Genomic DNA, 26072 nt, shown 5'->3' with positions numbered 1-26072 from the left:
CCAAGTTGGGGGGATAAGAGGGGGGCTCGAGAGGGTGAGAAGGCCTGAAATGGGGGTGCCCTTAGCGACCCCATAGTGGGGGGCAATCACTTTGAGGGTGTGGGAAAGTGCACATGTGTGTGGCGGGGACCTTGCCCGTGGGTGACCCTCGAGCTCAATTAGTGATTGGGGCACCCTTTTAAAATGGTGGCCCAATCTGAGCCGGCCTGGCCAGTGAGTTCACTTTTCAGTTGAAAATAATTCTAAGGGCACAATTTTACCAAAAGGCTACAAACTCCCAAAGCGAGTTTGTTTATCCATGTGTTTCCCGGCGTCGCTGCACCGAGGAAAATGAATGGTTCTAAAACACAACTTGCGTTAGATAAGAAGCCTCAGCGGGGGCCGTGTGGCCGAGACCGCACGTAGCCTCGTATTCTACACTGAGGAGCTCTGCTCACCAGAACTCCTCCGTATAGTGAGAGATCGGGACACAACCCCCTGAGTCTTCCACCCTCCAGCTGCACTGCACTATAGAAGAGCCACCGCATCCCCCCGCACTGGGCACCCCGGCCTGATCGCCAGTGCGCAAATGCCAGCTTGGCACCTTAGAAAGTGCCCCCACCCAGGTGGCACTGCCAGAGTGCCCAAAGGGCATTCATCCACCGGCCTCCGATCCCCTGGGAGGCCCCCACGAGTGCTGTTCCGTCTGGTCCCCGTTTCTGGAGACCAGTACTAAACAACAATCGCCCAAGGTCTCCAATGCGAAGGAGATTGATCCCACCCTCGGATACCTCGGAAATCTGCACATTAAAGTGAGGCTTTAATATGTAGATTTACTTATAGTAACCCCGCCCACAATTGGCGAGACGTTGGGAGCCGGGTAGATCCCGGGAGCGAGATCTCCCGGTTTCTATCGGCCATGCTGCCCCACCGCTCGCTGCTTTTCGGGTGCAGCGTGGCCATCAGAGCCGGGCAGAAACTCCCAGCAAAACCCGTCACAAATTACATTTCAACATTTCCGTTAGATTGCACCCAGAAGGTCAGCCATGATCAAATTAAATGGCGGAGCAGGCACGATGGCACCTTAGAAAGTGCGCCCACCCAGAATAGTGGCCTATTCTGCTGAGATTTTCTGTGTATCTGCTGGGCATCCAGCCCAACTGCTTGTTCATAATGAACTCATCACCGTCTTTTCTAGCTCCAAAGCCAGAAGGGAAAAGCAGCCTACGGGACTCTGGCGACTTTACCTTTTACCTTATCTGTTAATTGGAGTGGAGCCCGGATCGATGGAGGAATGGTGCAGATTCAGTGGGAGTAAGGTGGAAATATAGGCTAGCAATGCTGTAAAGGTGGTGACAGAGCAGAGCAGAGGTTGATTCTGAAGCTTTTCCCTTTTTGAAGGAGAGAGATAACATGGTGATTTAACCTGAGGATCACCACACCTCCAGTGAGCAGCAAGATTGAGAAGGTGGGGCCTTCATGAATAACCTCAGCCGGCATAGGAATTGAACCTGGGCTGCTGGCCTAGGCTCTGCATCATGAACCAGCTATCTCGCCAAGTGAGCTAATCTGATGTGGAGATGCACAATAAAACCTGCAATACAGTCCGTTTGCAAGCCTCACTGCTTGCTGCTAACTATGATGATTGCAGCTGGCAGCCCAATGCTGGGCACGATGTTGAGTGGCTGCACGATAGCACAGTGATTAGCACTGTCGTTTCACAGCTCCAGGGTCCCAGGTTCGATTCCTGGCTTGGATCACTGTCTGTGCAGAGTCTGTGTGTTCTCCCCGTGTCAGCGTGGGTTTCCTCCGGGTGCTCCGGTTTCCTCCCACAGTCCAAAGATGTGCAGGTTAGGTGGATTGGCCATGCTAAATTGCCCTTCATGCCAAAAAGGTTAGGTGGGGTTATTGGGTTATGGGGATAGTGTGGGCTTAGGTAGGGTGCTCTTTCCAAGGGCCGGTGCAGACTCAATGGGCCGAATGGCCGCCTCCTGCACTGTAAATTGTATGAAACTCAGCAGACGGCCTACGTTTGAAGATGAGGTGCGTTCTGGCTGCGGCAGGGCTATCATTGATGACGGAGGAGTTAAAAGAACAGCAAGTACCTTGGAAAATGGTACAACCGGCCAACTGGCCAGAGAGAGTACCCTGACGTTCCTCCGTTCCTCAATGCAGTGCAAGATGGTGTCAGGAGCAGAATGGTCCTCTTCACTCAAGGTCAGTAGGCACTCCAGGCCGATACCGAGAAGGCAGTGGGAGCTGGTAGCTTTGACAAAGAGTCATCTCTCCGTAGATGCTGTCAGGCCTGCTGAGATTGTCCAGCATTTTGTGTTTTTGTTGGAGCAGGTAGCTGTTGCGGTCAATGCCAGCAGTCTAGTCCTGAGGATCTGCGTGAAATGCCAGAAGAGGTTTAATGACCTCCCACAACTGACCAAGATGCATGAATGCATCTCTGCACACCATTGCCGACCAATTGCAGCATCAGCTTCACACAATGCACCATTCACCACACTCCATTAACTCACCTACCACCCTACCACAATCTCTATCAACCAAGATTCACACCTCATACACTCGGGAGTTGCTGTAAGACTCCCATTCCCACACAGCTTCTACACGCTGCCAGCATAGATACATCACTCAAACACGTTGCACCAAACCAGTGGGCACATTTCAATGTCTCTTGCAAAGCAAGATGACTCATTATTGGAGTCGGGAACACTGAAATGGCGAAGAGCAGGCAGGGCTATGTGTCCTCACCCCCATGGAGGTGATGGTGCTGTCAATCATTGCAAAGAACAATACAGCAAATAACAGGCCCTTCGGCTCTCAAAGCCTGCACCAACCTCATGTCCTATCTAGACCAACCTACTGTATCCTTACCCCATCTGTTCATGCGTCTATCCAGATAAGATTTAAAGGTCGCTAACGTATCTGCCTCAACCACCTCACTTGGCAGTGCATTCCAGGCCACCACCACCCCCTGTGAAAAGAAACATCTCCACTGAATCTTTCCCCCCTCATGTTGAACCTGTGCCCCCTTGTAATTGTCATTTCCGCCCTGGGAAAAAGCAGTGAGCCATCAGTGAGGCTGTGGTCAGCTGAAACCATTGAGGATGATGGCTTGTTTCTACCTAATCCATCACATCCCACGTCGCCATCATCCTGCCATATGTTATGGTTTGCCATCTGTAGAAGGTGAATCTCTTGCTTTCCATTTTTCCCTCACCCTCAACTCTGTTTTTTAGACATAGAAACATACATAGAAAATAGAAGCAGGTGGAGGCCATTCAGCCCTTCGAGCCTGCTCCACCATTCATTATGATTGTGGCTGATAATCAAATTCAGTACCCTGTTCCTGCCACTCCCTCCCATATCCCTTGCTCCCGTGAGCCCAAGAGCTACATCTAATTCCTTCTTGAAATCAAACAACGTTTTGGTCTCGACTACATTCTATGGTAGTGAATTCTACAGATTCACCGCTCTCTGGGTGAAGACATTTCTCCTCCCCTCAGTCCTAAAAGGTTTATCCCTTATTCTCAAACTATAACCCCTAATTCTGGACTCTGCCACCATCGGGAACATTCTTTTTGAATCTACCTTGCCTAATCCCGTTAGAATTTTATAAGTTTCAATGAGATCCCCTTTCACTCTCTTTTAAACTCCAATGAATATAATCCTAACCGACTTAATCTATCCTCGTGTGACAGTCCCGCCATCCCAGGAATCAGCCTGGTAAACCTTCGCTGCACTCCCTCTCCAGCAAAAACATCCTTCCTCAGGTAAGGACCCCAAAATCGCGCACAATATTCCAGGTGTGCCTTACCAACATCCCTATTCCTATACTCCATTCCTCTCGCTATGAAGGCCAACATACCATTTGCCTTCTTTACTGCCTGTTATACCTGCGTGCTTACTTTAAGCAACTGATGCACAAGGACACCAATGTCTCGCTGAGTACTACCCCTCTCAGTTTACACCCATTCAAATAATAATCTGCCTTCAGTAGAAGTGGATAACCTCTCTTTTTCCACATTCTGCTGCATCTGCCATGCAGATGCCCATTCACTCAGCCTGTCCAAATCATGCTGAAGGGTCTCTGCATGCTCGCCACAGCTCCCCCTTCCTCACAGCTTTGTGACATCTGCAAATCTGGGGATGATACACTTAGTTCCCTCGTCCAAATCATTAATGTAGCATGTGACCAGCTGGGTTCCTAGCACTGATCCCTTTGGTAGCACACTAATAACTGCCTGCCATTTGGAAAAATACACATTTATTCCAACTCTTTGCCTCCTGTCTGCTAACAGGGTGGAACAATGGTTAGCACTGCTGCCTCACAACGCCAGAGACCTGGGCTCGACTCCAAGCTCGGGTGACTGTGTAGAGTTTGCTCGTTCTCACCGTGCGTGTGTGGATTTCCTCCGGGTGCTCCAGCTTCTCCCACAGTCCAAAGATATGCAAGTTAGATGGACTGACCATGCTAAATTGCTCTTTAGGTTGGGGTTGCAAGAATAGGGTGGGGGATTGGGCCCAGGTAGTGAGTCATTCGAAGGGTTGATGCAGACACAATGGACTGAAAGGCCGCCTTCTGCATTGTAGGGGTTTGAGGATTCTATGATTCCGCTTTCTATTTGTCTAAAGATACTACCCGCAATCCCATGCGCTTGAACATTACACAGTAATATGCTTTGTGAACTAGTTGAAGGCCTTCTTAAAGTCTAAATAAACTACATCCACTGGTTCTCCCTGGTCAACTCTACTAGTTACATCCTCAAAGAATTCCAGTGAATTTGTCAACTTCCCCACTACCACGTTAGGCTCACTGGTATTGTATACAGTTAATGTTTTCTCTCTTACCCTCCTTATTTGTTTTTTGAATAGCAGTCTTACATTAGCTACCCTCCAATCTGTAGGAACCATGCCAGAGTCCAAAGAATTGTGGACAATTAACACCAATGGATCTACTATTTCTAGGGCCACTTCCTTAAGTACTCTGGGATGAAGATTATCAGGCCCTGGAGATTATCAACATTTAATCAATTTCCCCCAAACCATTTCTCTAATACTGATTTCCTTCAGCTCCTCACTGTTTCTCAGAACTTCCGGGACATTATTCATATCTTCCCTTGTGAAGACCGAAGCAAAGTAAGAATTTAGTTCCTCAGCCATTTCTTTGTTTCCTTTTATGAATTCCCTCGTTTCTGACTGTAAGGGGCCCACATTCGTTTTTGTCAATCTTTTTCTCTTTACAGACTTATAGAAGCTTTTGCAATCAGTTTTTATGTTCTCCCTGGCTTACTTTCATACCCTATTTTCGCCATCTTAATCAATCCCTTGGCCTGCCAATTGCTCTTTCTTGGTTATTTGCATGCTTCTTTGAATCTAATACTGCTTCTAAATTTCCCTTGTAAGCCATGGTTTGGTTCGAGTTCCTTTTCCACTATTGCGCCAAATAGGAATAACAACTTTTGGAGTTCACCTACTCGTTCCTTAAATGCCTGCCATTGCCTGTCCACTGTTCTTCCTTTCAGTAATGTTTCCCAGTCCATCATAGCCAACTCATGCCCCATGCTATCTTAGTTACCTTTATTGCTACCTTTTTATGTTTTATTTACCCAAGATCAACCATTTGGCCATGTAGTGCTTGGGAAGCTAAGATCCTAGAGAGACAAGACTGATGAAGCAAAAATATCATCACTAAATCTGACATCACAACCACCAGTTCAGATACTGGCAGTGAGCTTACTTAAGGTTAGCATAATGGTGGGATTGGCACATGATGGGTCTATATTATTGTGGCCCACTCAAATGGGCTGAGAGGTGAGGGTGGGATAGCATTGTCATGGGACTTGTTGGAGCAGAAACCTAACAGCTTCATGCTGGATCCACATTACCTCTTCAGCGATTGACGTTCCTGCTCCCCAGACATCCAGCCTCAATGGGACAATGGCCCCCTCTCTCTCTCTCTCTCTTCTAACAATCCCAATCACAACGAGGGCTACTCTGATGTGGTTGACTTGTGATGCGAACTTGGGGCCTCACCTGTGCTCTTGTGCAGGTAATTACTGATCATATCAGTGAGTCGGAATGCAATTTCAAGGTGCCATTCAAAATTTAATGAGCGGCAAACAGAGATCACTGACTGTCAGATCCTCAACCACGTAAAGCAAGCTGCACTCACGTGGACACAGGTTTACAAGTGTGGAATCTCCCAGGCAGCAGCTCAATGCTGAATTAAGGAAGTGACTACAGTGAGGACCAGAGAGTTATGTGCACTATCGAACTGACCCTGGTAGTCAGGCAGAGTGGCCAATCCACTTCAGGGGCCATTACAGGATTTCCTCAAGTGCAATACTTGGATGCGGAATATTTGGCTAATGGTAAAGTTCTTGAAAGTGTGGATGAGCAGAGGGATCTAGGTGTCCATGTACATAGATCCCTGAAAGTTGCCACCCAGGTTGATAGGGTTGTGAAGAAGGCCTATGGAGTGTTGGCCTTTATTGGTAGAGGGATTGAGTTCCGGAGTCAGGAGGTCATGTTGCAGCTGTACAGAACTCTGGTTCGGCCGCATTTGGAGTATTGCGTACAGTTCTGGTCACCGCATTATAGGAAGGACGTGGAGGCTTTGGAGCGGGTGCAGAGGAGATTTACCAGGATGTTGCCTGGTATGGAGGGAAAATCTTATGAGGAAAGGCTGATGGACTTGAGGTTGTTTTCGTTGGAGAGAAGAAGGTTAAGAGGAGACTTAATAGAGGCATACAAAATGATCAGGGGGTTAGATAGGGTGGACAGTGCGAGCCTTCTCCCGCGGATGGAAATGGCTGGCACGAGGGGACATAACTTTAAACTGAGTGGTAATAGATATAGGACAGAGGTCAGAGGTAGGTTCTTTACGCAAAGAGTAGTGAGGCCGTGGAATGCCCTACCTGCTACAGTAGTGAACTCGCCAACATTGAGGGCATTTAAAAGTTTATTGGATAAACATATGGATGATAATGGCATAGTGTAGGTTAGATGGCTTTTGTTTCGGTGCAACATCGTGGGCCGAAGGGCCTGTACTGCGCTGTGTTGTTCTATGTTCTATGTTCAATGTGTAATAGATTGCACTCATTGAACATCAAGTCTCCCTTGGATCAGCCAATAGCCTTTATTAACAGGAAGGGGTTCCACTTGATCACCATTCAACATGTCTGCCACCTTGGAAAGCACTTCCTGCGGGTATGTGCCCAGTTCCTCTGGAGCAGTCATGCTGCTTATTTACTATGGCACTCTCGGGTGCCACAGCTGTTGCTGCTCTTTGCACAAGATCTTCAAAGAGAAGGGTACCCATTGAAGACATGGCTACTGACACTGATGAGGAAACTTCACACTGCAGCCATGGATCGACCTGGGCCAAGGTCAAGCAGCCCACCGACATTCTAAATTTGAGATTCTGTTGTCTGGGAGGTTACGCGGGGGGCGTGGACAGGGGCAGAGATCAGGGCTGCCGGTCAAAATGGTGCCCCGATCTGCGAGGAGCCACTCCTGCTGGCGAACTCTACTAAAGTGTGGCCTTGGCGGGGAGAAACTCCCCGAGACCCAAAAACACGGCAAAGTGCTGGTGAATCTTGGTACTGCAGCCGTCGAGAAACACCCTGCCAAACGCTCCCGAAACCATACTTAGCTTCAAGTCCACTGAATCGGGCCCAATATCTTTCCTTAAATAAGGGGACCAAAACTGCTCACAGTACTCAAGATTCGGTCTAACCATACCAGTACAAGACTTTCCGACTCTTACACTCCAACCCCCTTGAAATAAGGGCCAACATTCCAAGAGTCTTCCAGATTACCTGCTGTATCTGTGTGTTAGCTTTGTGTATCGCGCACAAGTACCACAATTCCCTTTGCATTGCAGTTTTATTATTGTCACAAGTTGGCTTACATTGGCACTGCAATGAAGTTACTGTGAAAATCCCCTAGTCACTACACTCCGGCGTCTGTTTGGAGACCCAGAGGAATAACTCACAATGTCCTAATCGCACGTCTTTCGGGACTGGGAGGAAACTGGAGCACCCGGAGGAAACCCACGGATGACACGGGAGAACGTTAGCAGTGGTGTCAAATCGGTGTTAGTCACTGACTGATGCCATAATTTGTCCATCTTGCATACATCCAGTGCAGGGTTTGACGCATACACTAATGTCTTCTCAAGATGGCATTCCCTGTCAGCTCTTGAAAGTGAGCAGAAGTGTCATGGACGCCATTTTAATCCGAAAGCAGCATCCATAGAACCAAAATTATTCATGCCACAGAGCCAAATTTTGTAGCCATTGATTTTGTTTGCTGATTAAAAGTATTCTATTTGAAATAATATAAAATTTAATGCATTACATCTACCAACTTCCTCTAGATTCGTTAACACCATACAATTCAGCCAATTTCCAGGATTTTACTGCGGACCTACTGCTCGATCTTTCAAATACGGATTCGCCACAGAGATTTGAAAACACACCAGATACCAGAAGACTTAAAGCCAATGCGTTATCTTCACAAACTTGTCACACACAGGAGGTATCTTAATATGTCAATGTGTGCTTCCATGGGTCATTTCTATCTGTTTTTGATCTTGCCATTAAAGAAAATAAACTAGGGCTACAGACTGGGTTAGTTATATTCATTTATATTTATACCCACCATTAAATAAAAATCAGATCAGACCAAATAGTGTTCAGCTTCTTGATCGGGTATTTTCCGCTTGTCAAGAGTTCAGTTAAGGGTCAATATCGACCCATGTTTTCCTTGTAGATTATCTTTCTGATTAAAATGTAATGATAACATACAGGTTTACATGAATTTTTGAGAGGAAAACTGGGGATTCAGTGAAACAATATCTGAATTGGTGTTAATATTCTAAATCCATTTGCTTACCTTTTTTAGAATAAATCCTAACAACCACAATGGAGAAGTATAGATTTTAAATATGATGGCGTACACTGAGATGACTTGATAAATATTTTTAAACCAGCAGGTGATTGTACGGAAATGTCCAACATCCATACTGAGGAAGGGATCCAATAAGACAAGAAATGAAGATGGTTATGTTTCTCACAGAACAAGGACTGCAAGAAGAGTTCGGTTTCGAGAACTGGATGAGATCATTTTTCACAGTATGTTTGACCATATTTTGACAATCCCGTATTGAAAAAGGGAACCAGATGGATAAGGTGCACATATTGAGTTGTGGGAAAGGGATGAGCCTCGATGAGCCAAATGTCTGTTTTTAAAATCTCGAACACTCTTTTGAACAATGCAATATCTGGCTTAATAACTCACTTTCGCAAATGAGCTTGACTCACAAAAATGGATTCCTCATTGAGAATATTATAAGTAATTTCTAAATTTAAATTTTTAGAAAATCAATTTGTTTCAGCAGGCTTAATATTGCTGTGTTTTCTTTTTGTTTTGTTACTCAAATCTGTTCCTTTCTGTCTTCCTACCATGCACATATGTATACATAACAAATTCCATCTACTAAAATAGGAACAGAATGCTGGGAATATTTACAGCAGCTCTGGCAATGTGCTACATCCAAAGCATTGACTACCTTTCTTCTTCAAATATTTGTCAACCTGCGCATTTCCAGAACATGTATTTTTATTTGAAACAGTCTCAGTTTTGTTAATTTTGATGACATCTCTGCGGGCATCAATTTGTTAATACGCAATTTAAAACATGGTCGCAGAGTTTAATTTACTGCATTGGAAAAACATGCATATTAAAAACATACCATTGGTGCGGGAGGAAGTGAATTTATTAGGTGCCTAACAAAGAAAATAAGCTCGCACTAGCCAGGAGTCAACTGTATGATGGGCTACGTGAATCTCATTATCCTTCTGATTGGGTTTCCCCAGGTGGTTTCAGCTCTGCATATATTGCTGTCAGCAGAATCTTTTTGTATTCTTTTCAAATGTCTTGTAAAATTTCCAGCAAACCTGACCTCCTGTTAGTGGTTAACTTCCTCCACATAGACAACACTGGGTGGCCATTTGGATAGTTATTTCCCTCCTCTCACTGTTATGCCATCACTGCTGAAGAGGATGTCTTGGTAGCTCCACTGAAAATGTCGTGATTATCATCTATGTTAAGTGGAGTGCACACTCTTTCGCTATTAGATGCTGAGAAATCTTGGTCAGGGTTTCTCACTCCCCATCAGTCAGCAGGGTTTTAGGGCGGGGGGGAGGGTGTGGTGAAGTGAAATTGCAGGAACCGGATTCCCTCTGGGTCTCCCAGTAAGACTTCTTACTGCTCCCTAATTAAAACCCTGAAGCAAACCATTAACAGCGGCCACTTAAGGCCCATTTCCTGCCCAGCCTCAACTCTTTTATGCTGGCAGGCCAATTGAAACTCCATGGAGGAAACCTGAAAATAAAGAAAGTTCGGTCTCAGACAGAAAGTTGGGAGGAGGGGGCTACATCAGAAGCCCCTTTCTGACTGGAAGTGGCCTCTCCTGGAGGCCTGGTGACCTCTGGGCCTCCTCCCCCCCCCCCCCCCCCTCCTGCCGCCACATGACCGATCACCCCACAGGCGACTCTTTCCTCCCCCTCTCAAGGAATTTCCATATTTTACCAGCCTGGGACCCCTTACATTTGGTTCCTGGAACTTGGGGTGGAATTCTCCCAGTGGGCGGCTCCAGCGTCGCCTATCCCTCTGACAAGAATGACGGAGTCCTGCACCCGATTCTCCACCTGGAACCTCATTAATTATGCACAGGTGAGATCCACCTGACTCTTCTGGCAGGCCAGCAGCTGATTGGTCCACCTGCATGTAGCTGACAGGTTTGAAGGTGCCGACACCATATTTAAACATCAGCCCAGCACCATCCTATCATTCTGCCCAGCATAATGGCTTCACTAAACTGCAAGATTCCAGCAACTCAGGAAAAAGGCAAGCAGCCTCCAGAAGAAGTCTGTGCCTCAACCACCCTGCCCCCAAACCCACTACGTGCAAGCGACCCAGGTCCCACTTGGACCGCTGCCTTTGACCACTTGTTTGTCAGCCTAGTCAGGGTCCAGTTTCCCTCCCCTCGGTCTTCACTCTGCCTTCCATTGTTCCCCTTCTCCATCCACCTCCTTGCCCCTCTATCTGCCATCCTGAGCCCTCACCCTTCCCCCACTCCTCTTTGCACAGCCCTCCGTCCACATATCTCCCTTGTCTTTGATATGATGTGGAGATGCCGGCGTTGGACTGGGGTGAGCACAGTACGAAGTCTTACAACACCAGGTTAAATTCCAACAGGTTTGTTTCGATGTCACTAGCTTTCGGAGCGCTGCTCCTTCCTCAGGTGAATGAAGAGGTATGTTCCAGAAACACATAGACAAATTCAAAGATGCCAAACAATGCTAGGAATGCGACCATTAGCAGGTGATTAAATCTTTACAGATCCAGAGATGGGGTAACCCCAAGTTAAAGAGGTGTGAATTGTATCAAGCCAGGACAGTTGGTAGGATTTCGCAGGCCAGATGGTGGGGGATGAATGTAATGCGACATGAATCCCAGGTCCCGGTTGAGGCCGCACTCGTGTGCGGAACTTGGCTATAAGATTCTGCTCGGCGATTCTGCGTTGTTGCGCGTCCTGAAGGCCGCCTTGGAGAACGCTTACCCGGAGATCAGAGGCTGAATGCCCTTGACTGCTGAAGTGTTCCCCGACTGGAAGGGAACATTCCTGCCTGGTGATTGTTGCGCGATGTCCGTTCATTCGTTGTCGCAGCGTCTGCATGGTCTCTCCAATGTACTACGCTTCGGGACATCCTTTCCTGCAGCGTATGAGGTAGACAACGTTGGCCGAGTCGCACGAGTATGTACCGCGTACCTGGTGGGTGGTGTTCTCACGTGTAATAGTGGTATCCATGTCGATGATCTGGCACGTCTTGCAGAGATTGCCATGGCAGGGTTGTGTGGTGTCGTGGTCACTGTTCTGAAGACTGGGTAGTTTGCTGCAAACAATGGTTCGTTTGAGGTTGCGCAGTTGTTTGAAGGCAAGTAGTGGGGGTGTGGGGATGACCTTGGCAAGATGTTCATCGTCATCAATGACGTGTTGAAGGCTGTGAAGAAGATGACGTAGTTTCTCCGCTCCGGGGAAGTACTGGACGACGAAAGGTATTCTGTCGGTTGTGTCCCATGTTTGTCTTCTGAGGAGGTCGGTGCAGTTTTTCGCTGTGGCGCGTTGGAACTGTCACTCGATGAGTCGAGTGCCATATCCCGTTCGTAAGAGGGCATCTTTCAACGTCTGTAGATGTCTGTTACGCTCCTCCTCGTCTGAGCAGATCCTGTGTATACGGAGCACTTGTCCATAGGGGATGGCTTCTTTAATGTGTTTAGGGTGGAAGCTGGAGAAGTGGAGGAAAGGATGTCCCGAAGCGTGGTACATTGGCGAGACCATGCAGACGCTGCGACAACGAATGAACGGACATCGCGCAACAATCACCAGGCAGGAATGTTCCCTTCCAGTCGGGGAAGGGATTCAGCCTCTGATCTCCGGGTAAGCGTTCTCCAAGGCGGCCTTCAGGATGCGCAACAACGCAGAATCGCCGAGCAGAAACTTATAGCCAAGTTCCGCACACATGAGTGCGGCCTCAACCGGGACCTGGGATTCATGTCGCATTACATTCACCCCCCACCATCTGGCCTGCGAAATCCTACCAACTGTCCTGGCTTGATACAATTCACACCTCTTTAACCTGAGGTTACCCCATCTCTGGATCTGTAAAGATTTAATCACCTGCTAATGGTCGCATTCCTAGCATTGTTTGGCATCTTTGAATTTGTCTATATATGTGTTTCTGGAACAGACCTCTTCTTTCACCTGAGGAAGGAGCAGCGCTCCGAAAGCTAGTGACATCGAAACAAACCTGTTGGACTTTAACCTGGTGTTTTAAGGCTTGTCTTTGATAGGCCTTAACCACCACTCCCCGTCCTCACCTCACACTCTGCCCCCAGATGAACCTCAGAGACCTTTGTCCTCGTGGCTGCATAGGTGCCAGAGCACAGTGCTGTCCAGATAGACACCGGCACCAGGGGGGGAAAGGAAATCCCTGTACACCAGGCATAAGGCTTCATTCAGCCTGATGATACAGCACAGGACTACTTGCGTGCCACAAAGCATAAGCACAAGTAATAGACAGCGCTAAGCACTTTCACAACCAATAGATCAGGGGCGTCATTTTCCGACCCCCCGCTGGGTCGGAGAATGGCCGTTGGCCGCCGTGAATCCCGCCCCCGCCCCCCCTGAAGTCTCCGGTACCGGAGATTGGGCGGGGGTGGGAATCGGGCCGCGCCGGTTGGCGGGACCCCCCGCTGGATTCTCCGGCCCAAATGGGCCGAAGTCCCGCCCAGAAATTGCCTGTCCCGCCGGCATAAATCAAACCTGGTATTTACCGGCAGGACCAGGCGGCGTGGGCGGGCTCCGGGGTCCTGGGGCGGGGGGGGGGGGGGTGGAGCGGGGCGATCTGACCCCGGGGGGGTGCCCCCACGGTGGCCTGGCCCGCGATCGGGGCCCACTGATCCACGGGCAGGCCTGTGCCGTGGGGGCACTCTTTCCCTTCCGCCTCCGCCACGGCCTCCACCATGGCGGAGGCGGAAGAGACTCTCCCCACTGCGCATGCGCGGGAAACTGACAGCGGCCGCTGCCGCTTCCGCGCATGCGCCGCATTTCCGCGCCAGCTGGCAGGGCAACAAACTCCATTTCCGCCGTCTTTGGCGCCAGTCGGCGGACATCCCCGCCGTTGGGGGAGAATTTCGCCCCAGATTTCAGCTCTGCAGTCCTGTCGCAACCAGTCGCAAATGCTGCTAGACGATTAAATACCTCATTGGAGGGGGAAGCTCCACAAATATCCGCATCCTCCATGATGGAGGAGCCCAGCACATCAACAACCTTCAGCTCCTTTGTTCAGAGGTCACAGACAAACATAGGTTCAGTCTATAGGTTTAAAGGTCTTTGTTCAATTTTAAAAGTTAGAAATAGTAATAAGAATATCTATGTATTATAAACATATACAGTGGACTCTCACACTCATTAAAATAGTCTGTCTGTAATATGTGTAATCCTATGTGACTGCGATCATGCTAAATTATACTTCTTGACCAGCCTTTGACATGACTCACCACACTCTTCGCCTCAAATGCCTCTGCTCATTTTCCAGTTTAGCCAGGACTCACCTCTTTCCAATTCTATCAACCCAGTCGTAATCAGTGAATCTGCTGTAATCTCTTCTCTCCCTGCTTCCTCCGCCCCAGGATTTTTCCTTTGCTCCCTCCTATTTCTCATCTGCACGCTGCCGCTTGACAACATGATCCAAAAGCACAAGGTCAGATTTTGCATGTTTGCTGACAGCACCTAGCCCTAACCTAACACCAAGGGCGGGATTCTGCGGCTGGCCAGCCTGTGTTTCTTGGCAGCGGGACGTGGCACGCCGTTCACTGCTCCCGCCGCTGTCAGTGGGATTTGCCATTGAAACCACCCTGCACCACCAGGAAACCCGGGGGCAGAGATGTGCCACCAGCGGGGCCAGCAAACGGACGGAACATTCCGGCCCACATCTTTCAATCCATCCAGTGTGTCAGATTTCTCTGATATTCAGAATTGAATGAACACAAATCCAGCTAATTATTGGGAAAGCCAAAGCCATGGTCTAAAGTCTTAATGTGCAATTACAATTTTATTTTGAATTTTAAAAATCGATATTTCATTCGAATTATTCCCTGGGCATATTGCTCACAAAAAAAATTAGAATTCCATCATCTGAATAGCAATAGTAGTTTCAGGAGACTGGGTGAAAGCTTTTCGGTTCGGTTTTCTCACACTCCGCTTTGCATTCGGACCAGGAATATCTAAAACCATTTGATTCAGAATAGGTAATGATACGAGTGCTTGAAGCTTGAGATCGACAAAGTGGGCAAGATTCCCTGCCCCGCCCCCCCCCCCCCCCCCCCCCCCCCCCCCACGCCGGGTCGGAGAATCCCGGGGGGGGGGGAGGAGGGAGAGAGAGAAAGAGAGAATCCCGCTCCGACGCTGGCTGTTGTATTCTCCGGCGTTGGTTTTCAGGCGAGGGCGGGGATCACACCGTGCCAGCCGGGGGCCGTTGGCAGCGCCCTCTTTCCCCCCCCCCCCCCCCCCGGGCAATTCTCCAGGCCCCAATGGGCCAAGCGGCCGTCGGTTACTGGCCAGTCCCGCCGGCGTGAATTGGACATGGTCTCACACGGCGGGACCTGGATGGTAGGCCGGTTGGTGCAGTCCTCTGGGAGGTGGGGGGGGGGGGATCTGGCCCCGGGGCGGGAGGGGGATCTGGCCCCGGGAGGGGGAGGGTGCGGAATGCCGGGGGGTGGTCTGGCCCCGGGGGGGCCCCCCCACAGTGGCCTGGCCCGCGATCGGGGCCCACCGATCTGCGGGCGCGACTGTGCCGTGGGGACACTCCTTCCTTCCGCGCCATCCTCTGTAGGGCTCTGCCATGGCCGGCGTGGAGAAGACACACATCTGCACATGCGCAAGAACACGCCGGCCAGTCTGTGCATGCGCGCGACCCCTCCGCACCAGCCTAGCCCCCGGAAGTGCGGGGGATTCTGTAACTCCGGTCGGCCCAATGCCGGAGTGGTTCGCTCCGCATTTTACTCCGGCGTTGGGCTATTGCGGGGATTCGGGAGAATCCCGCTTAGTGTGTTTGATTATTCCAGTTTTGCTGATGTATATTACAATGTGTGTCAGCACTGTGGAAATTGTTCTAGGCCAACCAATAACAGAGATTTATGGGTGAATTCTCTGTCTCTAGATGCCCGAAGTGCATTTCCCCGTGGTACGGAGAATCGGAAAACTGCGATCGGCGTCGGCAGGCTCCGATTCAAACACTGTACTCCGATCACTAGGTGGATTCCAATCACTCAAGCATCTGATTGCAGTGTAATTACCGCTCTTTGATATGGTTGGTGTTTGTAAATATTGGGGTTTCAGTACTAAGAGTCACTTATCGATGAAGGGTGATGAATTAATCAAGGCTGCAGTTGTTTTGTGGAAGCTGTCAATCACAGCCCACTACTAAAAATGAATGAATGGCTTGCAGCTAATGGATCTGAAGGGTTTAAACACAGGTCACAGCTGTTCTCCTTTCCGGAATAGACTCTTGCAGCTTCCAGGTGAGTGTTACAGCTGTATATTCTTTCACTAAGAGGGTCCCTGGGACAGGGAAGGGTCCTCCCTAGTTAGGGGGGCCCTGGGGGAGAGGGGGGGGAAGGGGGGGGACAACAATCCGGGGGTAGGAAGCGGGGTAGGATGCTGATTTCTGGTGCAGGTAAGTACGGTCATGGGCCTTTTGCGATCGGGCCGCTCACTCAAAATGGCAGGATTCCCTCGGGAAACCCTCATATTCAGCATCATGCATAAATTGTTTCCCAATTTGTGCTCCCAGAAGGAATGTAAATCCCTCCTCTGGCAGGAGAACAAAGGGAGGGATTTTCTGTTGCCCAACACCAATTTTGTAATCGGTGATCGGGTGGAGAATCCCTTCCGATGCCAAAATCAGAGGCAGCGCTTGTTTGACGCCGGTTTTCGATTCTTCGTCCCCTCCAAAATAGCATCATTGCATTGCACGCCGTCAGAACGGCGTTGGGGAGTCACCTGAAGGCCCTCCCCCGATAGGCCGAGTTCCCGACCACGCAGTTGACGTGTGGTCTGAGCAGTCAGGAACCCGGCGTGGGGGCCTAGGACTGTGTCCAGCGCCGCCACAGTTAGCTGGGAGCTGTGCTGCTGGCCAGGGGGGCTTCCGCGAGGACTGGTGACTGGTGGAGGGAGGCCAGGGGTTGCCCTGTGGGGCAGTATTTGGCAGGTCGGGTCTGCGCACGGCCGGCGCCATGTTGTACGGTTGTATTTGGCGCTAGAGCCAGGAGCTTTACCCGGCGCAGCATCTAGTCCCAGAATCGGTGCGAGCTCGGCACAAATTTTAGCGTCGGAAAATGCAAGGCGTCAGCACTTCACCGCAAAATCGGAGAATCCAGCCCATAATCTCCCAAACGCAGAATCTCGCCCCTGTAAAAGAGGGAATGTCCTCCACTCTTGAGATTGATGCTAGCCAATTGGTCATAACCATTTTCCATTACTGTGTATAAAGATTTGATGCCAGCGGAATAAAGGGTCCCGGTTTTGTTACCTTGGTGCAGTCCATGTGCTTGAATCTCACGTGACCCTTCCAACTTCGTCTGCTTAAAAAGGATTAACACAGAGCAAAATCTCCGTCATGCTTGGATTTTTTTTTTGCTATCAAAGAGGGTTGTCAACTGTGACTGAACATATTCCTGGAGGCTTCATCACATGACTTGTCCCTACACTCCAGCCATTATTCAGCCAACACCTCCATCCTTGTGATACACTGACTTCCTGTGCCAATTAGAAAGCAAAATATACATTATCCCATCGGATGATGCTTGACTGTCTGCTAAGCAGCCTTTTTTCCCATTTTTCAGTATTCTTGTATCTGGTAAAGTTCAAAGAAAATGGCAAACAAACAATCTTTTGTAATGTCCCGATGATTTCCTCCAGGGTTGAGCAGAGCAGTGTCCTGGAGATTGCTCGTCAATTGCTGGGGACTCCAGGCTAATCCTGGAGGACTGGTAACTCCAACGTGGTATTTGAGAAATGTAGGCCGGGATTCTCCACACCAAAATCAGGGTCTCGGAGCCCCGAAAATGGGGTCGCTGGGACGGGATTCTCGGCGGACTGGAGAATCGGCGCGTGCGCGGTCGACGCAGCGCCGGTCGGGGGCCGGTGTAAGAGGCCCCCGCGGCGATTCTCCGCGATCAACTGGCCGAGATCCCGCCGAGTTCCGTCGGCGTGGTTCCCGTGTGGTTCCACCCAGCGGGAGCTTGGATTCGCGGCCGCGCCGGCCGTCGTGATGGGGGAGGGGGGCAGGGGATCAGACTCCGGAGGGGGGCCTCCACGACGGACAGGCCCACGATCGGGGGCTACCGATCAGGGGGCATGCACGATTCGGGGGGGGGGCCTATCTTTTTCCGCGCCGGTCTGCTGTGTGGCTCCGTCATGATGCGCGGTGGCCGGCGTGAAAACGGCCGCCACGAGCATGCACGGACAAATGGCTGGAAGTGCAGGGTCCCGTATCGGCAGCAGGAGCTGCGCGGTGCACGCCGGGGCTCTGCTATCCCTCTTAAACCGGAGAATCACTCCAGACTTATTGAAAACGTTTTCCAGCGGGCGTGAGGACACAGCCCCATTTTCGGAGAATCCCGGCCGTAAACCTTTCAGTAAATTCCGATTGGTAATAGAAACACTTCATTATCATTGTTCTTGTGACTCTGAAGTTCCAGGTTCAGCATAAAAGGTTCATTTTGGATTAAGTTTGTATGTAACGCCTGTGGTACTGAAATGCTTGTAAGGGGCTGCTTTAGCACAGGGCTAAATAGCTGGCTTTTAAAGCAGGCCAAGCAGCACAGGTTCAATCCCTGTACCAGCCTCCCCGAACAGGAATGTGGCGACTAGGGGATTTTTCGCAGTAGTTTCATTTGAAGCCCACTTGTGACAATAAGCGATTTTCATTTCATTTGGAGCATATTACAGACCCTTCCGCAATCCGAGAAGTTTTGAGGACTAGCCACATAGAACATACAGTGCAGAAGGAGGGCATTCGGCCCATCGAGTCTGCACCGACCCACTTACGCCCTCACTTCTAACCTATCCCCATAACCCAATTACCCCTCCGAACCTTTTTTGGACACTAAGGGCAATTTAGTATGGCCAATCCATCTAACTGCACGTCTTTGGACTGTGGAAGGAAACCGGAGCACCCGGAGGAAACCCACGCAGACACAGGGACAACGTGCAGATTCTGCACAGACAGTGACCCAGTGGGGAATCGAACCTGGAACATCATGACAGAACCCTGGCGCTGTGAAGCCACAGTGCTAGCCACTAGTGCTACCATGCTGCCCTTAATTTGTAACATACCGTGCTGCCCTTAATTTGGTAACATTGTTACCAATTACCGGCCCTTTTTGAATCTACTATTTCAGATTTTCCTTGGTGCGAGTCAGATGCTGTAGGGATCTGAACCATGCTCGTCCCTCCTCCTGTGTGAGCGACATGATGGAATTCTGGTCAGCAACAAACACAGAGGATAATGAGGATGAAATATAGATATATATTTTTTTAAATCAACAAAGTGCATGAACGTTTTTACGTATAGCCAGCAATGGAGCATTTCTGAAAGGAGTGGTATTGAAGAGCTTCTTGGAATTATTTGTTTAAATGTGTGGTAATTTTCCATCATGCAATTTAAATAAGTTTTAAAGGAATATAATATTCTGCTTACTATTGATTTTCATTTGGCATTCACTATTCCACAGGGGTGTTTTTCTCAAAACTAATCTATTTTGTGCTCTCGGGGGTAACATTACTCTTTGTTTGTCGTTTTATTTCCTGGTTCTGGTTTTTGCTTTCTTTCTCTTTTAAAGGACCGTTGGTGCCAACACTCCAGATGCATGAATCTGTCTTTCTAGTGCCTGGTCAACATAACACCTTTCTGCAATTATTTTTTGTTGTAACTGTGCTCACGGCTCTGCGTTTTAAAAGGCAACTTGCTTTTATTATGGGAGCCAGTCCAGATGGCCTGTAGCTAATATCCAAGCCATAGTCACACAGCGCCTGCACTAAATTCAGTGTCATTATACATGCAAAATAAACTGCTGAGCATAACATTTACTTTCTCTTGCTGCGCGAAGCCACCGTATCTCTCCTGTAAGTTGTATCAACTGTTATCATTTCTGTGGTCGTCTGAATTTTCTGCAAAGTGTCTTCTTCCTTGGTTCCCATTGTTTTTTTTAAATGTATTTTTGGCACAGGATCATTTTAGGGGATATTTTCTTTTCACACACATTTCCATGTTTGCAGTTAAGCAACATTTGCCAGAGTGGAATATCAGCTTCTGACGGAATCAGTTACTGGGATTAGCTGTTTGTAGGGAAGATTGGGGGCCTCAATGAGTCCCTTGACAGCTGTAGCCTGCTGGGAGTTCTACTGGAGTCTACAGAGGTCTTAATGGGAGGTAATTGCAGAGGTAACTAGTCAATTCCCCAAAAGACAATCTATTTGTTGTGGCCTTGGGTGAAGGTTATATCCATATTCCTTTTTACTGGATCTTCTTAAAAACATGCAAAGATGGACAAATCTCAATGGAACAAAAGATTGACCCCATTGTAAGAACATAAGAAATAGGGGCAAGAATTAACCATTTGGTCCCTCGGGCCTGCTGCCATTAAATGCGATATAATGGCTGATCTCACTGTGGTTTTACCTCCACTTTCGTGCCTATAACCGCCCACCCCATGCTCCTTTACCCTGTAACTTTTGATCTTTGATTCTTTTTTTCTGGTCCCCTGTAGGAGGACCTAATTATGCCCGCTTTACCCTGACCGGAATTTCAGGCTCGTTACTGAGGAACAGGAGCATTTGCTCTGATCACCATCTGGTATTTTGCCCAGGAAGTTTGTGAGCCCAGACTTAACCCTACTTTATATAATTGTGCCCTCCTGTACATGCACTTCCCAGCAGCAGTTGCTCACAGATGCTCGGTTTACCCCAATTAACTCCTAACCTAGAATTTTGCAATAAGAGCAGAAAATGCTGAATAAACTCAGCAGGTCTGGCACGAGAAACAAAGTTAACCTTTTGTGTCCATATGACTGTTCTTCAGAGAAGTCCTCTGTAGCATCTAGCACTGGCCCAGGGTGGAGCACGCAGCACAGATCAGAGATCAAGGGTGCGGTTCAGCAGCCTCATCATGTGCAACTTGGTGTCAGGACGAGGCCATTGCATCTCACGAGAGGCCTCTCGTGACTCAACGGGATCTCGCGAGACGTCTCGATCTGGGTCTTGCCCTCACTGGGCATGATCCGGATCTGAATATTTAAATGAAAATGATTACTAATATAAATACCTGGATGCCAGATTCACCTGGCACCTAGGATGCACGTGGTATTCACCAGCTGTGCCTGGGATACCTCGCCATGTGCTGTTTAATACTGGTCCACGCAAACGTGGACCAGTCGTGACAGCACCTGGAGTGTGTCCCAGGCCATTGGTGGCCGTATCTGGGCAGGGTAAAACCTTGGCACTCCCTCTGGCATCTGGGAACTTTGGCAGTGTTACCCTAGGTAGGTGCCCAATACCTCCCTGGGTGGCACTGTCATGGTGCCAGACTGGCAATTCCAGGATGTCTAGGTGCGAGGTTGCCACTGCCCGGATCCAGTCCCGGGGAGCATTGCCAGGGGGAGAGGGTCAGGGCTGTCCCCGAGGGGGTCTTCCTAAGATTGGAGGAGTGAGGCGGTCACAAAAACAGTGGGGGGGGGGGAGGGGGGGGATTGGGCCAGCTGGTCAAAATGGTGCCCCAATGTGTGAGGAATCTTTTCTGCTGCACCCTCGGCAGACAGAATCTTCCCGAGGCTAAATAAAATCGGCAAAGTATCGTTGGATAGCTGGGTGTCTCCTGGCGCTGCAGTTGTTGAGAAACACCCCGCTAAATGTGCCGTTCAGCGGACTTTAACTCGGTTCCGCTGAAGCTGAATCGTGCCCCAAGTCTGTCAGCTTCTTCGTTCAGCCACTTTTATTCTCAGCTTGGCTTAGTTGGCAGCACCTTTACCTCTGTCTCTCAGATGTGACATTAAAATAAAATTCAGTCTCTATTTGGGTGGTGCAAAAGACCCCATATAGCATTAATATGATATATATGCAAGTTTCAGCCATGTCTCAATTGTTAGCACTCTTAATACTTTCGAGTCAGAGGTTGTGGGTTCAACTTCCACTCCAGGAGATGCTTCAGTGTAGTACTGAGGGATTGCTACACAATCACAGTTGTCAGCTTTCGGATGAAACGTTAAACCAAGGCCCTAACTGCCTTCTCAGGTTGACATAAAAGATCATGGGCGTCATTCTCCGCCGGCGGGAGTCTCCGTTTTGCCGGCGCCGGGGTGTTTCCCGACGGCGTGGGGCTGCCCCACAATGGGAAACCCCATTGACCGGCCGGTGTTACGGAGACTCCCGCCGGCCGGTCGGGGCAGAAATGTGGCGGGGCGGGTAGGAGAATTTCGCCCCATGAGTTGGATTCCCCAGTCCCCTAGCCGCGTGTTTCTAAGTGGAATGCAGTCCGCTGGCAGCGGCATTCTCTACTCCCACAGCTCGTCAATGGAACGTCCCATTGAAGCCACACCTTGTCACCCGGAAACCCACAGGTGGGGGTGCACTGCCAGGGGCAATGGAGAATTCCGGCCATATAATGGAAGAGTAGGGGCGTTATTCCCCGTGTCCTGGCCAATACTTATCTCTCAATCAACATCACAAGAACAGATTATCTGATCATTATCGCATTGCTGTTTTTGGAAGTTTGTTGCATGCAAATTGACTGCTCCTTTTCCTACATTACAACAGTGACTACACTTCAAAAATACTTAATTGCTGTAAAGGGCTTTGGGACACCCTAATGTCATGAAAGCTGGTGCATTAACACCAGGGGCGAAATTCTCCCCCAACGGCACGATGTCTGCCGACTGGCGCCAAAACGGCGCCAATCAGACGGGCATCGCGCCGGCCCAAAGGTGCGGAATGCTCCGCATCTTTGGGGGCCGAGCCCCAACATTGAGGGGCTAGGCCGACGCCGGAGGGATTTCCGCCCCGCCAGCTGGCGGAAATGGCGTTTGTTGCCCCGCCAGCTGGCGGAAATGGCTTTGGTGCCCCGCCAGCTGGCGCGGAAATGCGGCGCATGCGCGGGAGCGTCAGCGGCCGCTGACAGTTTCCCGCGCATGCGCAGTGGGGAGAGTCTCTTCCCCCTCCGCCATGGTGGAGACTGTGGCGGAGGCGGAAGGGAAAGAGTGCCCCCACGGCACAGGCCCGCCCGCGGATCGGTGGGCCCCGATCGCGGGCCAGGCCACCGTGGGTGCACCCCCCGGGGTCAGATCGCCCCCCCAGGACCCCGGAGCCCGCCCACGCCGCCTGGTCCCGCCGGTAAATACCAGCTTTGATTTACGCCGGCGGGACAGGCAATTTCTGGGCGGGACTTCGGCCCATCCGGGCCGGAGAATTGAGCGGGGGGGGTCCCGCCAACGGGCACGGCCCGATCCCCCGCCCAATCTCCGGTACCGGAGACTTTGGCGGGGGCGGGGGCGGGATTCACGGCGGCCAACGGCCATTCTCCGACCCGGCGGGGGGTCGGAGAATGACGCCCAAGTTCTTTTTTTGTTATTCGCAAAGACAACACCAAGCACACCTCAAAATGATAGGGATAGTTGATGACAGAGTTTAAATAGCTAGATTGGAAATGTTGTACTGGTTAGGCGAACACTGAACAAACTGTTGTATAATTGTTAAATAAAGGTAACGCAACATATGTAAAAAAAAAAGAAATGCTAAATAATTAACTCCCATTGCACAGATGTTATGAGAGAATCCTATTTCTTCAGAGGTGATTCAGGTGAGCGTGTGTAAAAAGTGGCAAGATTAATCGTATTGCTCATCATGGATCTGCAGCACTGCTGTTTTTAATGGGAATGTGTGAACATGTTAAATAACGATGTTGAAATGGAGTGCAATTGACAAATGTTATCAATGTAACTTTTTACAGCAACAATAATTTTGCTGTGGCACAATTGAAGGAGATGGAGGAAGGCACCTGCAGTCAAATAATTGCGCCTGTCAGGTTTCCAGTTCACTTTAAAACCAGAAGAGATAGGGGGAAAAAAAGTATCATTAAATTGACTCTTCTGAACTCTGAAGCCCTGGTTTGCAATCAGTGGTTGAATTGAGTCTCTAGTTCAGTAATCAGTCTCTTGGCGGGCAATCTTGGCTTATCCTTCCTGTAAAACTAATACAATAATGCAGATTCAGAACATCACTGCACTCTGCGAAGGTGTAATTTTTCTATATTTTGAAGAATATTGTAATGGTACAAAAATGTTAATGTTGCATTTTTGTGACCTGTCTGTATTTTGTTTTTAACCAGCGAACGGATGTAATTCCCATTTGCCAGCAATGCGTCGCAACTTATTGATGATCATTTTGCTGAGTCTGATGATCGTATTGCTGTACTGTAGCGAGACTGCATCAAACTTCTATGAGCAACTTCAGTCAAAACTCAACAGCTATTTCCTGGAAATGAAGCACATGACTTTCAGCTGGGTGACTTGGAGTCGGAAAAATTAAAATATCCACAGATGTCCCTAGCGTACTGAGCAACCTCGTCTGGAAGGGTCCCTTTGCAGAATAATCTTCAACTGCAAATAGAAAAATGTCTGCCGTAAGTGACTTTTTTGGGGCAGTGGCTTGGAAAAGTGCAAAAAAAGGGAAATGGCAATAAGCAAATTACTCAAAGCAAATGTAATGATTGTTAAAAGTACTGCTTGAAATTGCTTTGGTTATCCAAACATGTGCAATTCTGTAAAATGTCAGCCAGTCCCTTACATTCAGCATTATAAACAAATTAATGTACGACACAATAAACTCACTACTGGCAGTAACTTGAAGCAAAGACTATTATTGCTCTGCACAGAAAGGTGGATGGCTCCCATACCTGCAAACCATGCCATCTGCAGCAAAATAACATCCCATGCAGTTTATTGCAACAGTTTGAATCAGGTTGGCATAAATGTTCTTTTCAAAGTTAGTTTCAAATTTCCTTCTAAAAATAGGGGTTCTCCTTCCCATTCCAACCAATTCAGACAGCAGCTGCAAGTTCGAAACATACTTTTTTCTTTTTATGGAATTTAAAGGTACCTGCTCTTCCTCACAGTGACCACATACCTGCTTGGTGCCTTTAAAAGTATTCAGATTCTGGGGGCAGTACGGTGGCCCAGTGGTCAGCATTGCTGCCTCATAGAGCCGAGGTCCCAGGTTCGATCCCGGCTCTGGGTCACTGTCCGTGTGGAGTTTGCACATTCTCCCCGTGTTTGCGTGGGTTTCGCCCCCACAACCCAAAGATGTGCAGGTTAGGTGGATTGGCTACGCTAAATTACCCCTTCATTGGAACAAATAAATTGGGTACTCTAAATTTTTTTTTTTAATTGTTCAGATTCACTGACTTTCTTAAAATTCAAAACTAGATTACCAGAAAATGTAGTGCAATCTGAACGATGGGAATCACATAACCGTATAAGGGTGTGAGATTCCACTGTCCCCCAGCCGCTTGTTTCTCGGTGGCGCACTGTTCGCTGGCAGCGGGATTCTCTCCTTCCCGCCGCTTGCCAATTGGGTTTCCCATTGAACCCACCCCACACAGCGGGAAAGGAAAGTTCCCGCTGACAAAGCAAGCACATAATGCAGATGCCGAGGCCAAGCAACAGCTACGGTGAGAAGAAATAGAGTTAAAATAGTTGATTTTAACTCGTTCAAAATCCACCCACTTGCACGGTTAAATTGGGCCAAATGGTTCAAGTCAATGCCTTGTGTCAGACGTCAGTGATATAACCGTTATTAAGCAAGTACAGAGCCAGGAGGGGAGTGTGAGGTTGGGAGGTCCCAGAAAACAAAGGGAAGATCGGTGGGAGGCAGGAGTGATTGAATGACTAGGACGAGAGCAAAATAGTGTGGATGCTAGAAATCGGACAGATAAAGACAGTGGGCTGGATTCACTGCCCTGCTGCACCACATTTCTGCCCCGACCGGCCGGCGGGATACTCTGTTACGCCCGCCGGTCAATGGGGTTTCCATTGTGGGGCAGCCCGATACCGTCGGGAAACCCCCGGGCGCCGGCAAAACGGAGAATCTCGCCGGCGGAGAATCACGCCCAGAATATGCTGGCAATATTCAGACAATAGCTCTGGGGAGAGAAAAAGAGAGCCCCCCCACTCCCCAAGCGGCATGCTTTCAGGAATCATTTCCACTGGATGACGACTTAAAAGTATTCTTTCTCTTTTTTGGTGAAGTTCATGGGCGGGATTCTCAGTTTCGCCGACACAGAATTTGTGGACTTTCACGACAGCAAAACTGGCGCCAAACCTGGACTGATTGAGTTACTATTAAGGGGCTAGCCCCGGCACCACGTGGAACGCAATCGATTCCAATGAAAAATGGTGTA

The 26072-nt window shown here is 49.2% G+C and overlaps 1 protein-coding gene across 6 annotated transcripts in view; it reads left to right on the top strand.

Annotated features, from left to right (window-relative positions):
• Positions 1-24516, top strand: part of c2h14orf180 (chromosome 2 C14orf180 homolog) — a 59282-nt gene extending 34766 nt beyond the window's left edge. For 5 of the 6 annotated variants that reach the window (XM_072495105.1, XM_072495106.1, XM_072495110.1 and 2 more), the window contains 3 exons: positions 8372-8532; positions 8987-9128; positions 24003-24516. In XM_072495105.1, coding sequence (XP_072351206.1) covers positions 8372-8532; positions 8987-9128; positions 24003-24202 — 503 coding nt within the window. In that variant the 3' untranslated portion in view covers positions 24203-24516. The remainder of the gene's footprint in view (positions 1-8371; positions 8533-8986; positions 9129-24002) is intronic. The other variant, XM_072495107.1, reaches the window with a different exon arrangement.
• The last annotated feature ends 1556 nt before the right edge of the window (positions 24517-26072 follow it).

Source organism: Scyliorhinus torazame, chromosome 2, assembly GCF_047496885.1.
Source record: "Scyliorhinus torazame isolate Kashiwa2021f chromosome 2, sScyTor2.1, whole genome shotgun sequence".
NCBI classification, from domain to species: domain Eukaryota; kingdom Metazoa; phylum Chordata; class Chondrichthyes; order Carcharhiniformes; family Scyliorhinidae; genus Scyliorhinus; species Scyliorhinus torazame.
This window is presented reverse-complemented; position numbering and strand designations above follow the sequence as displayed.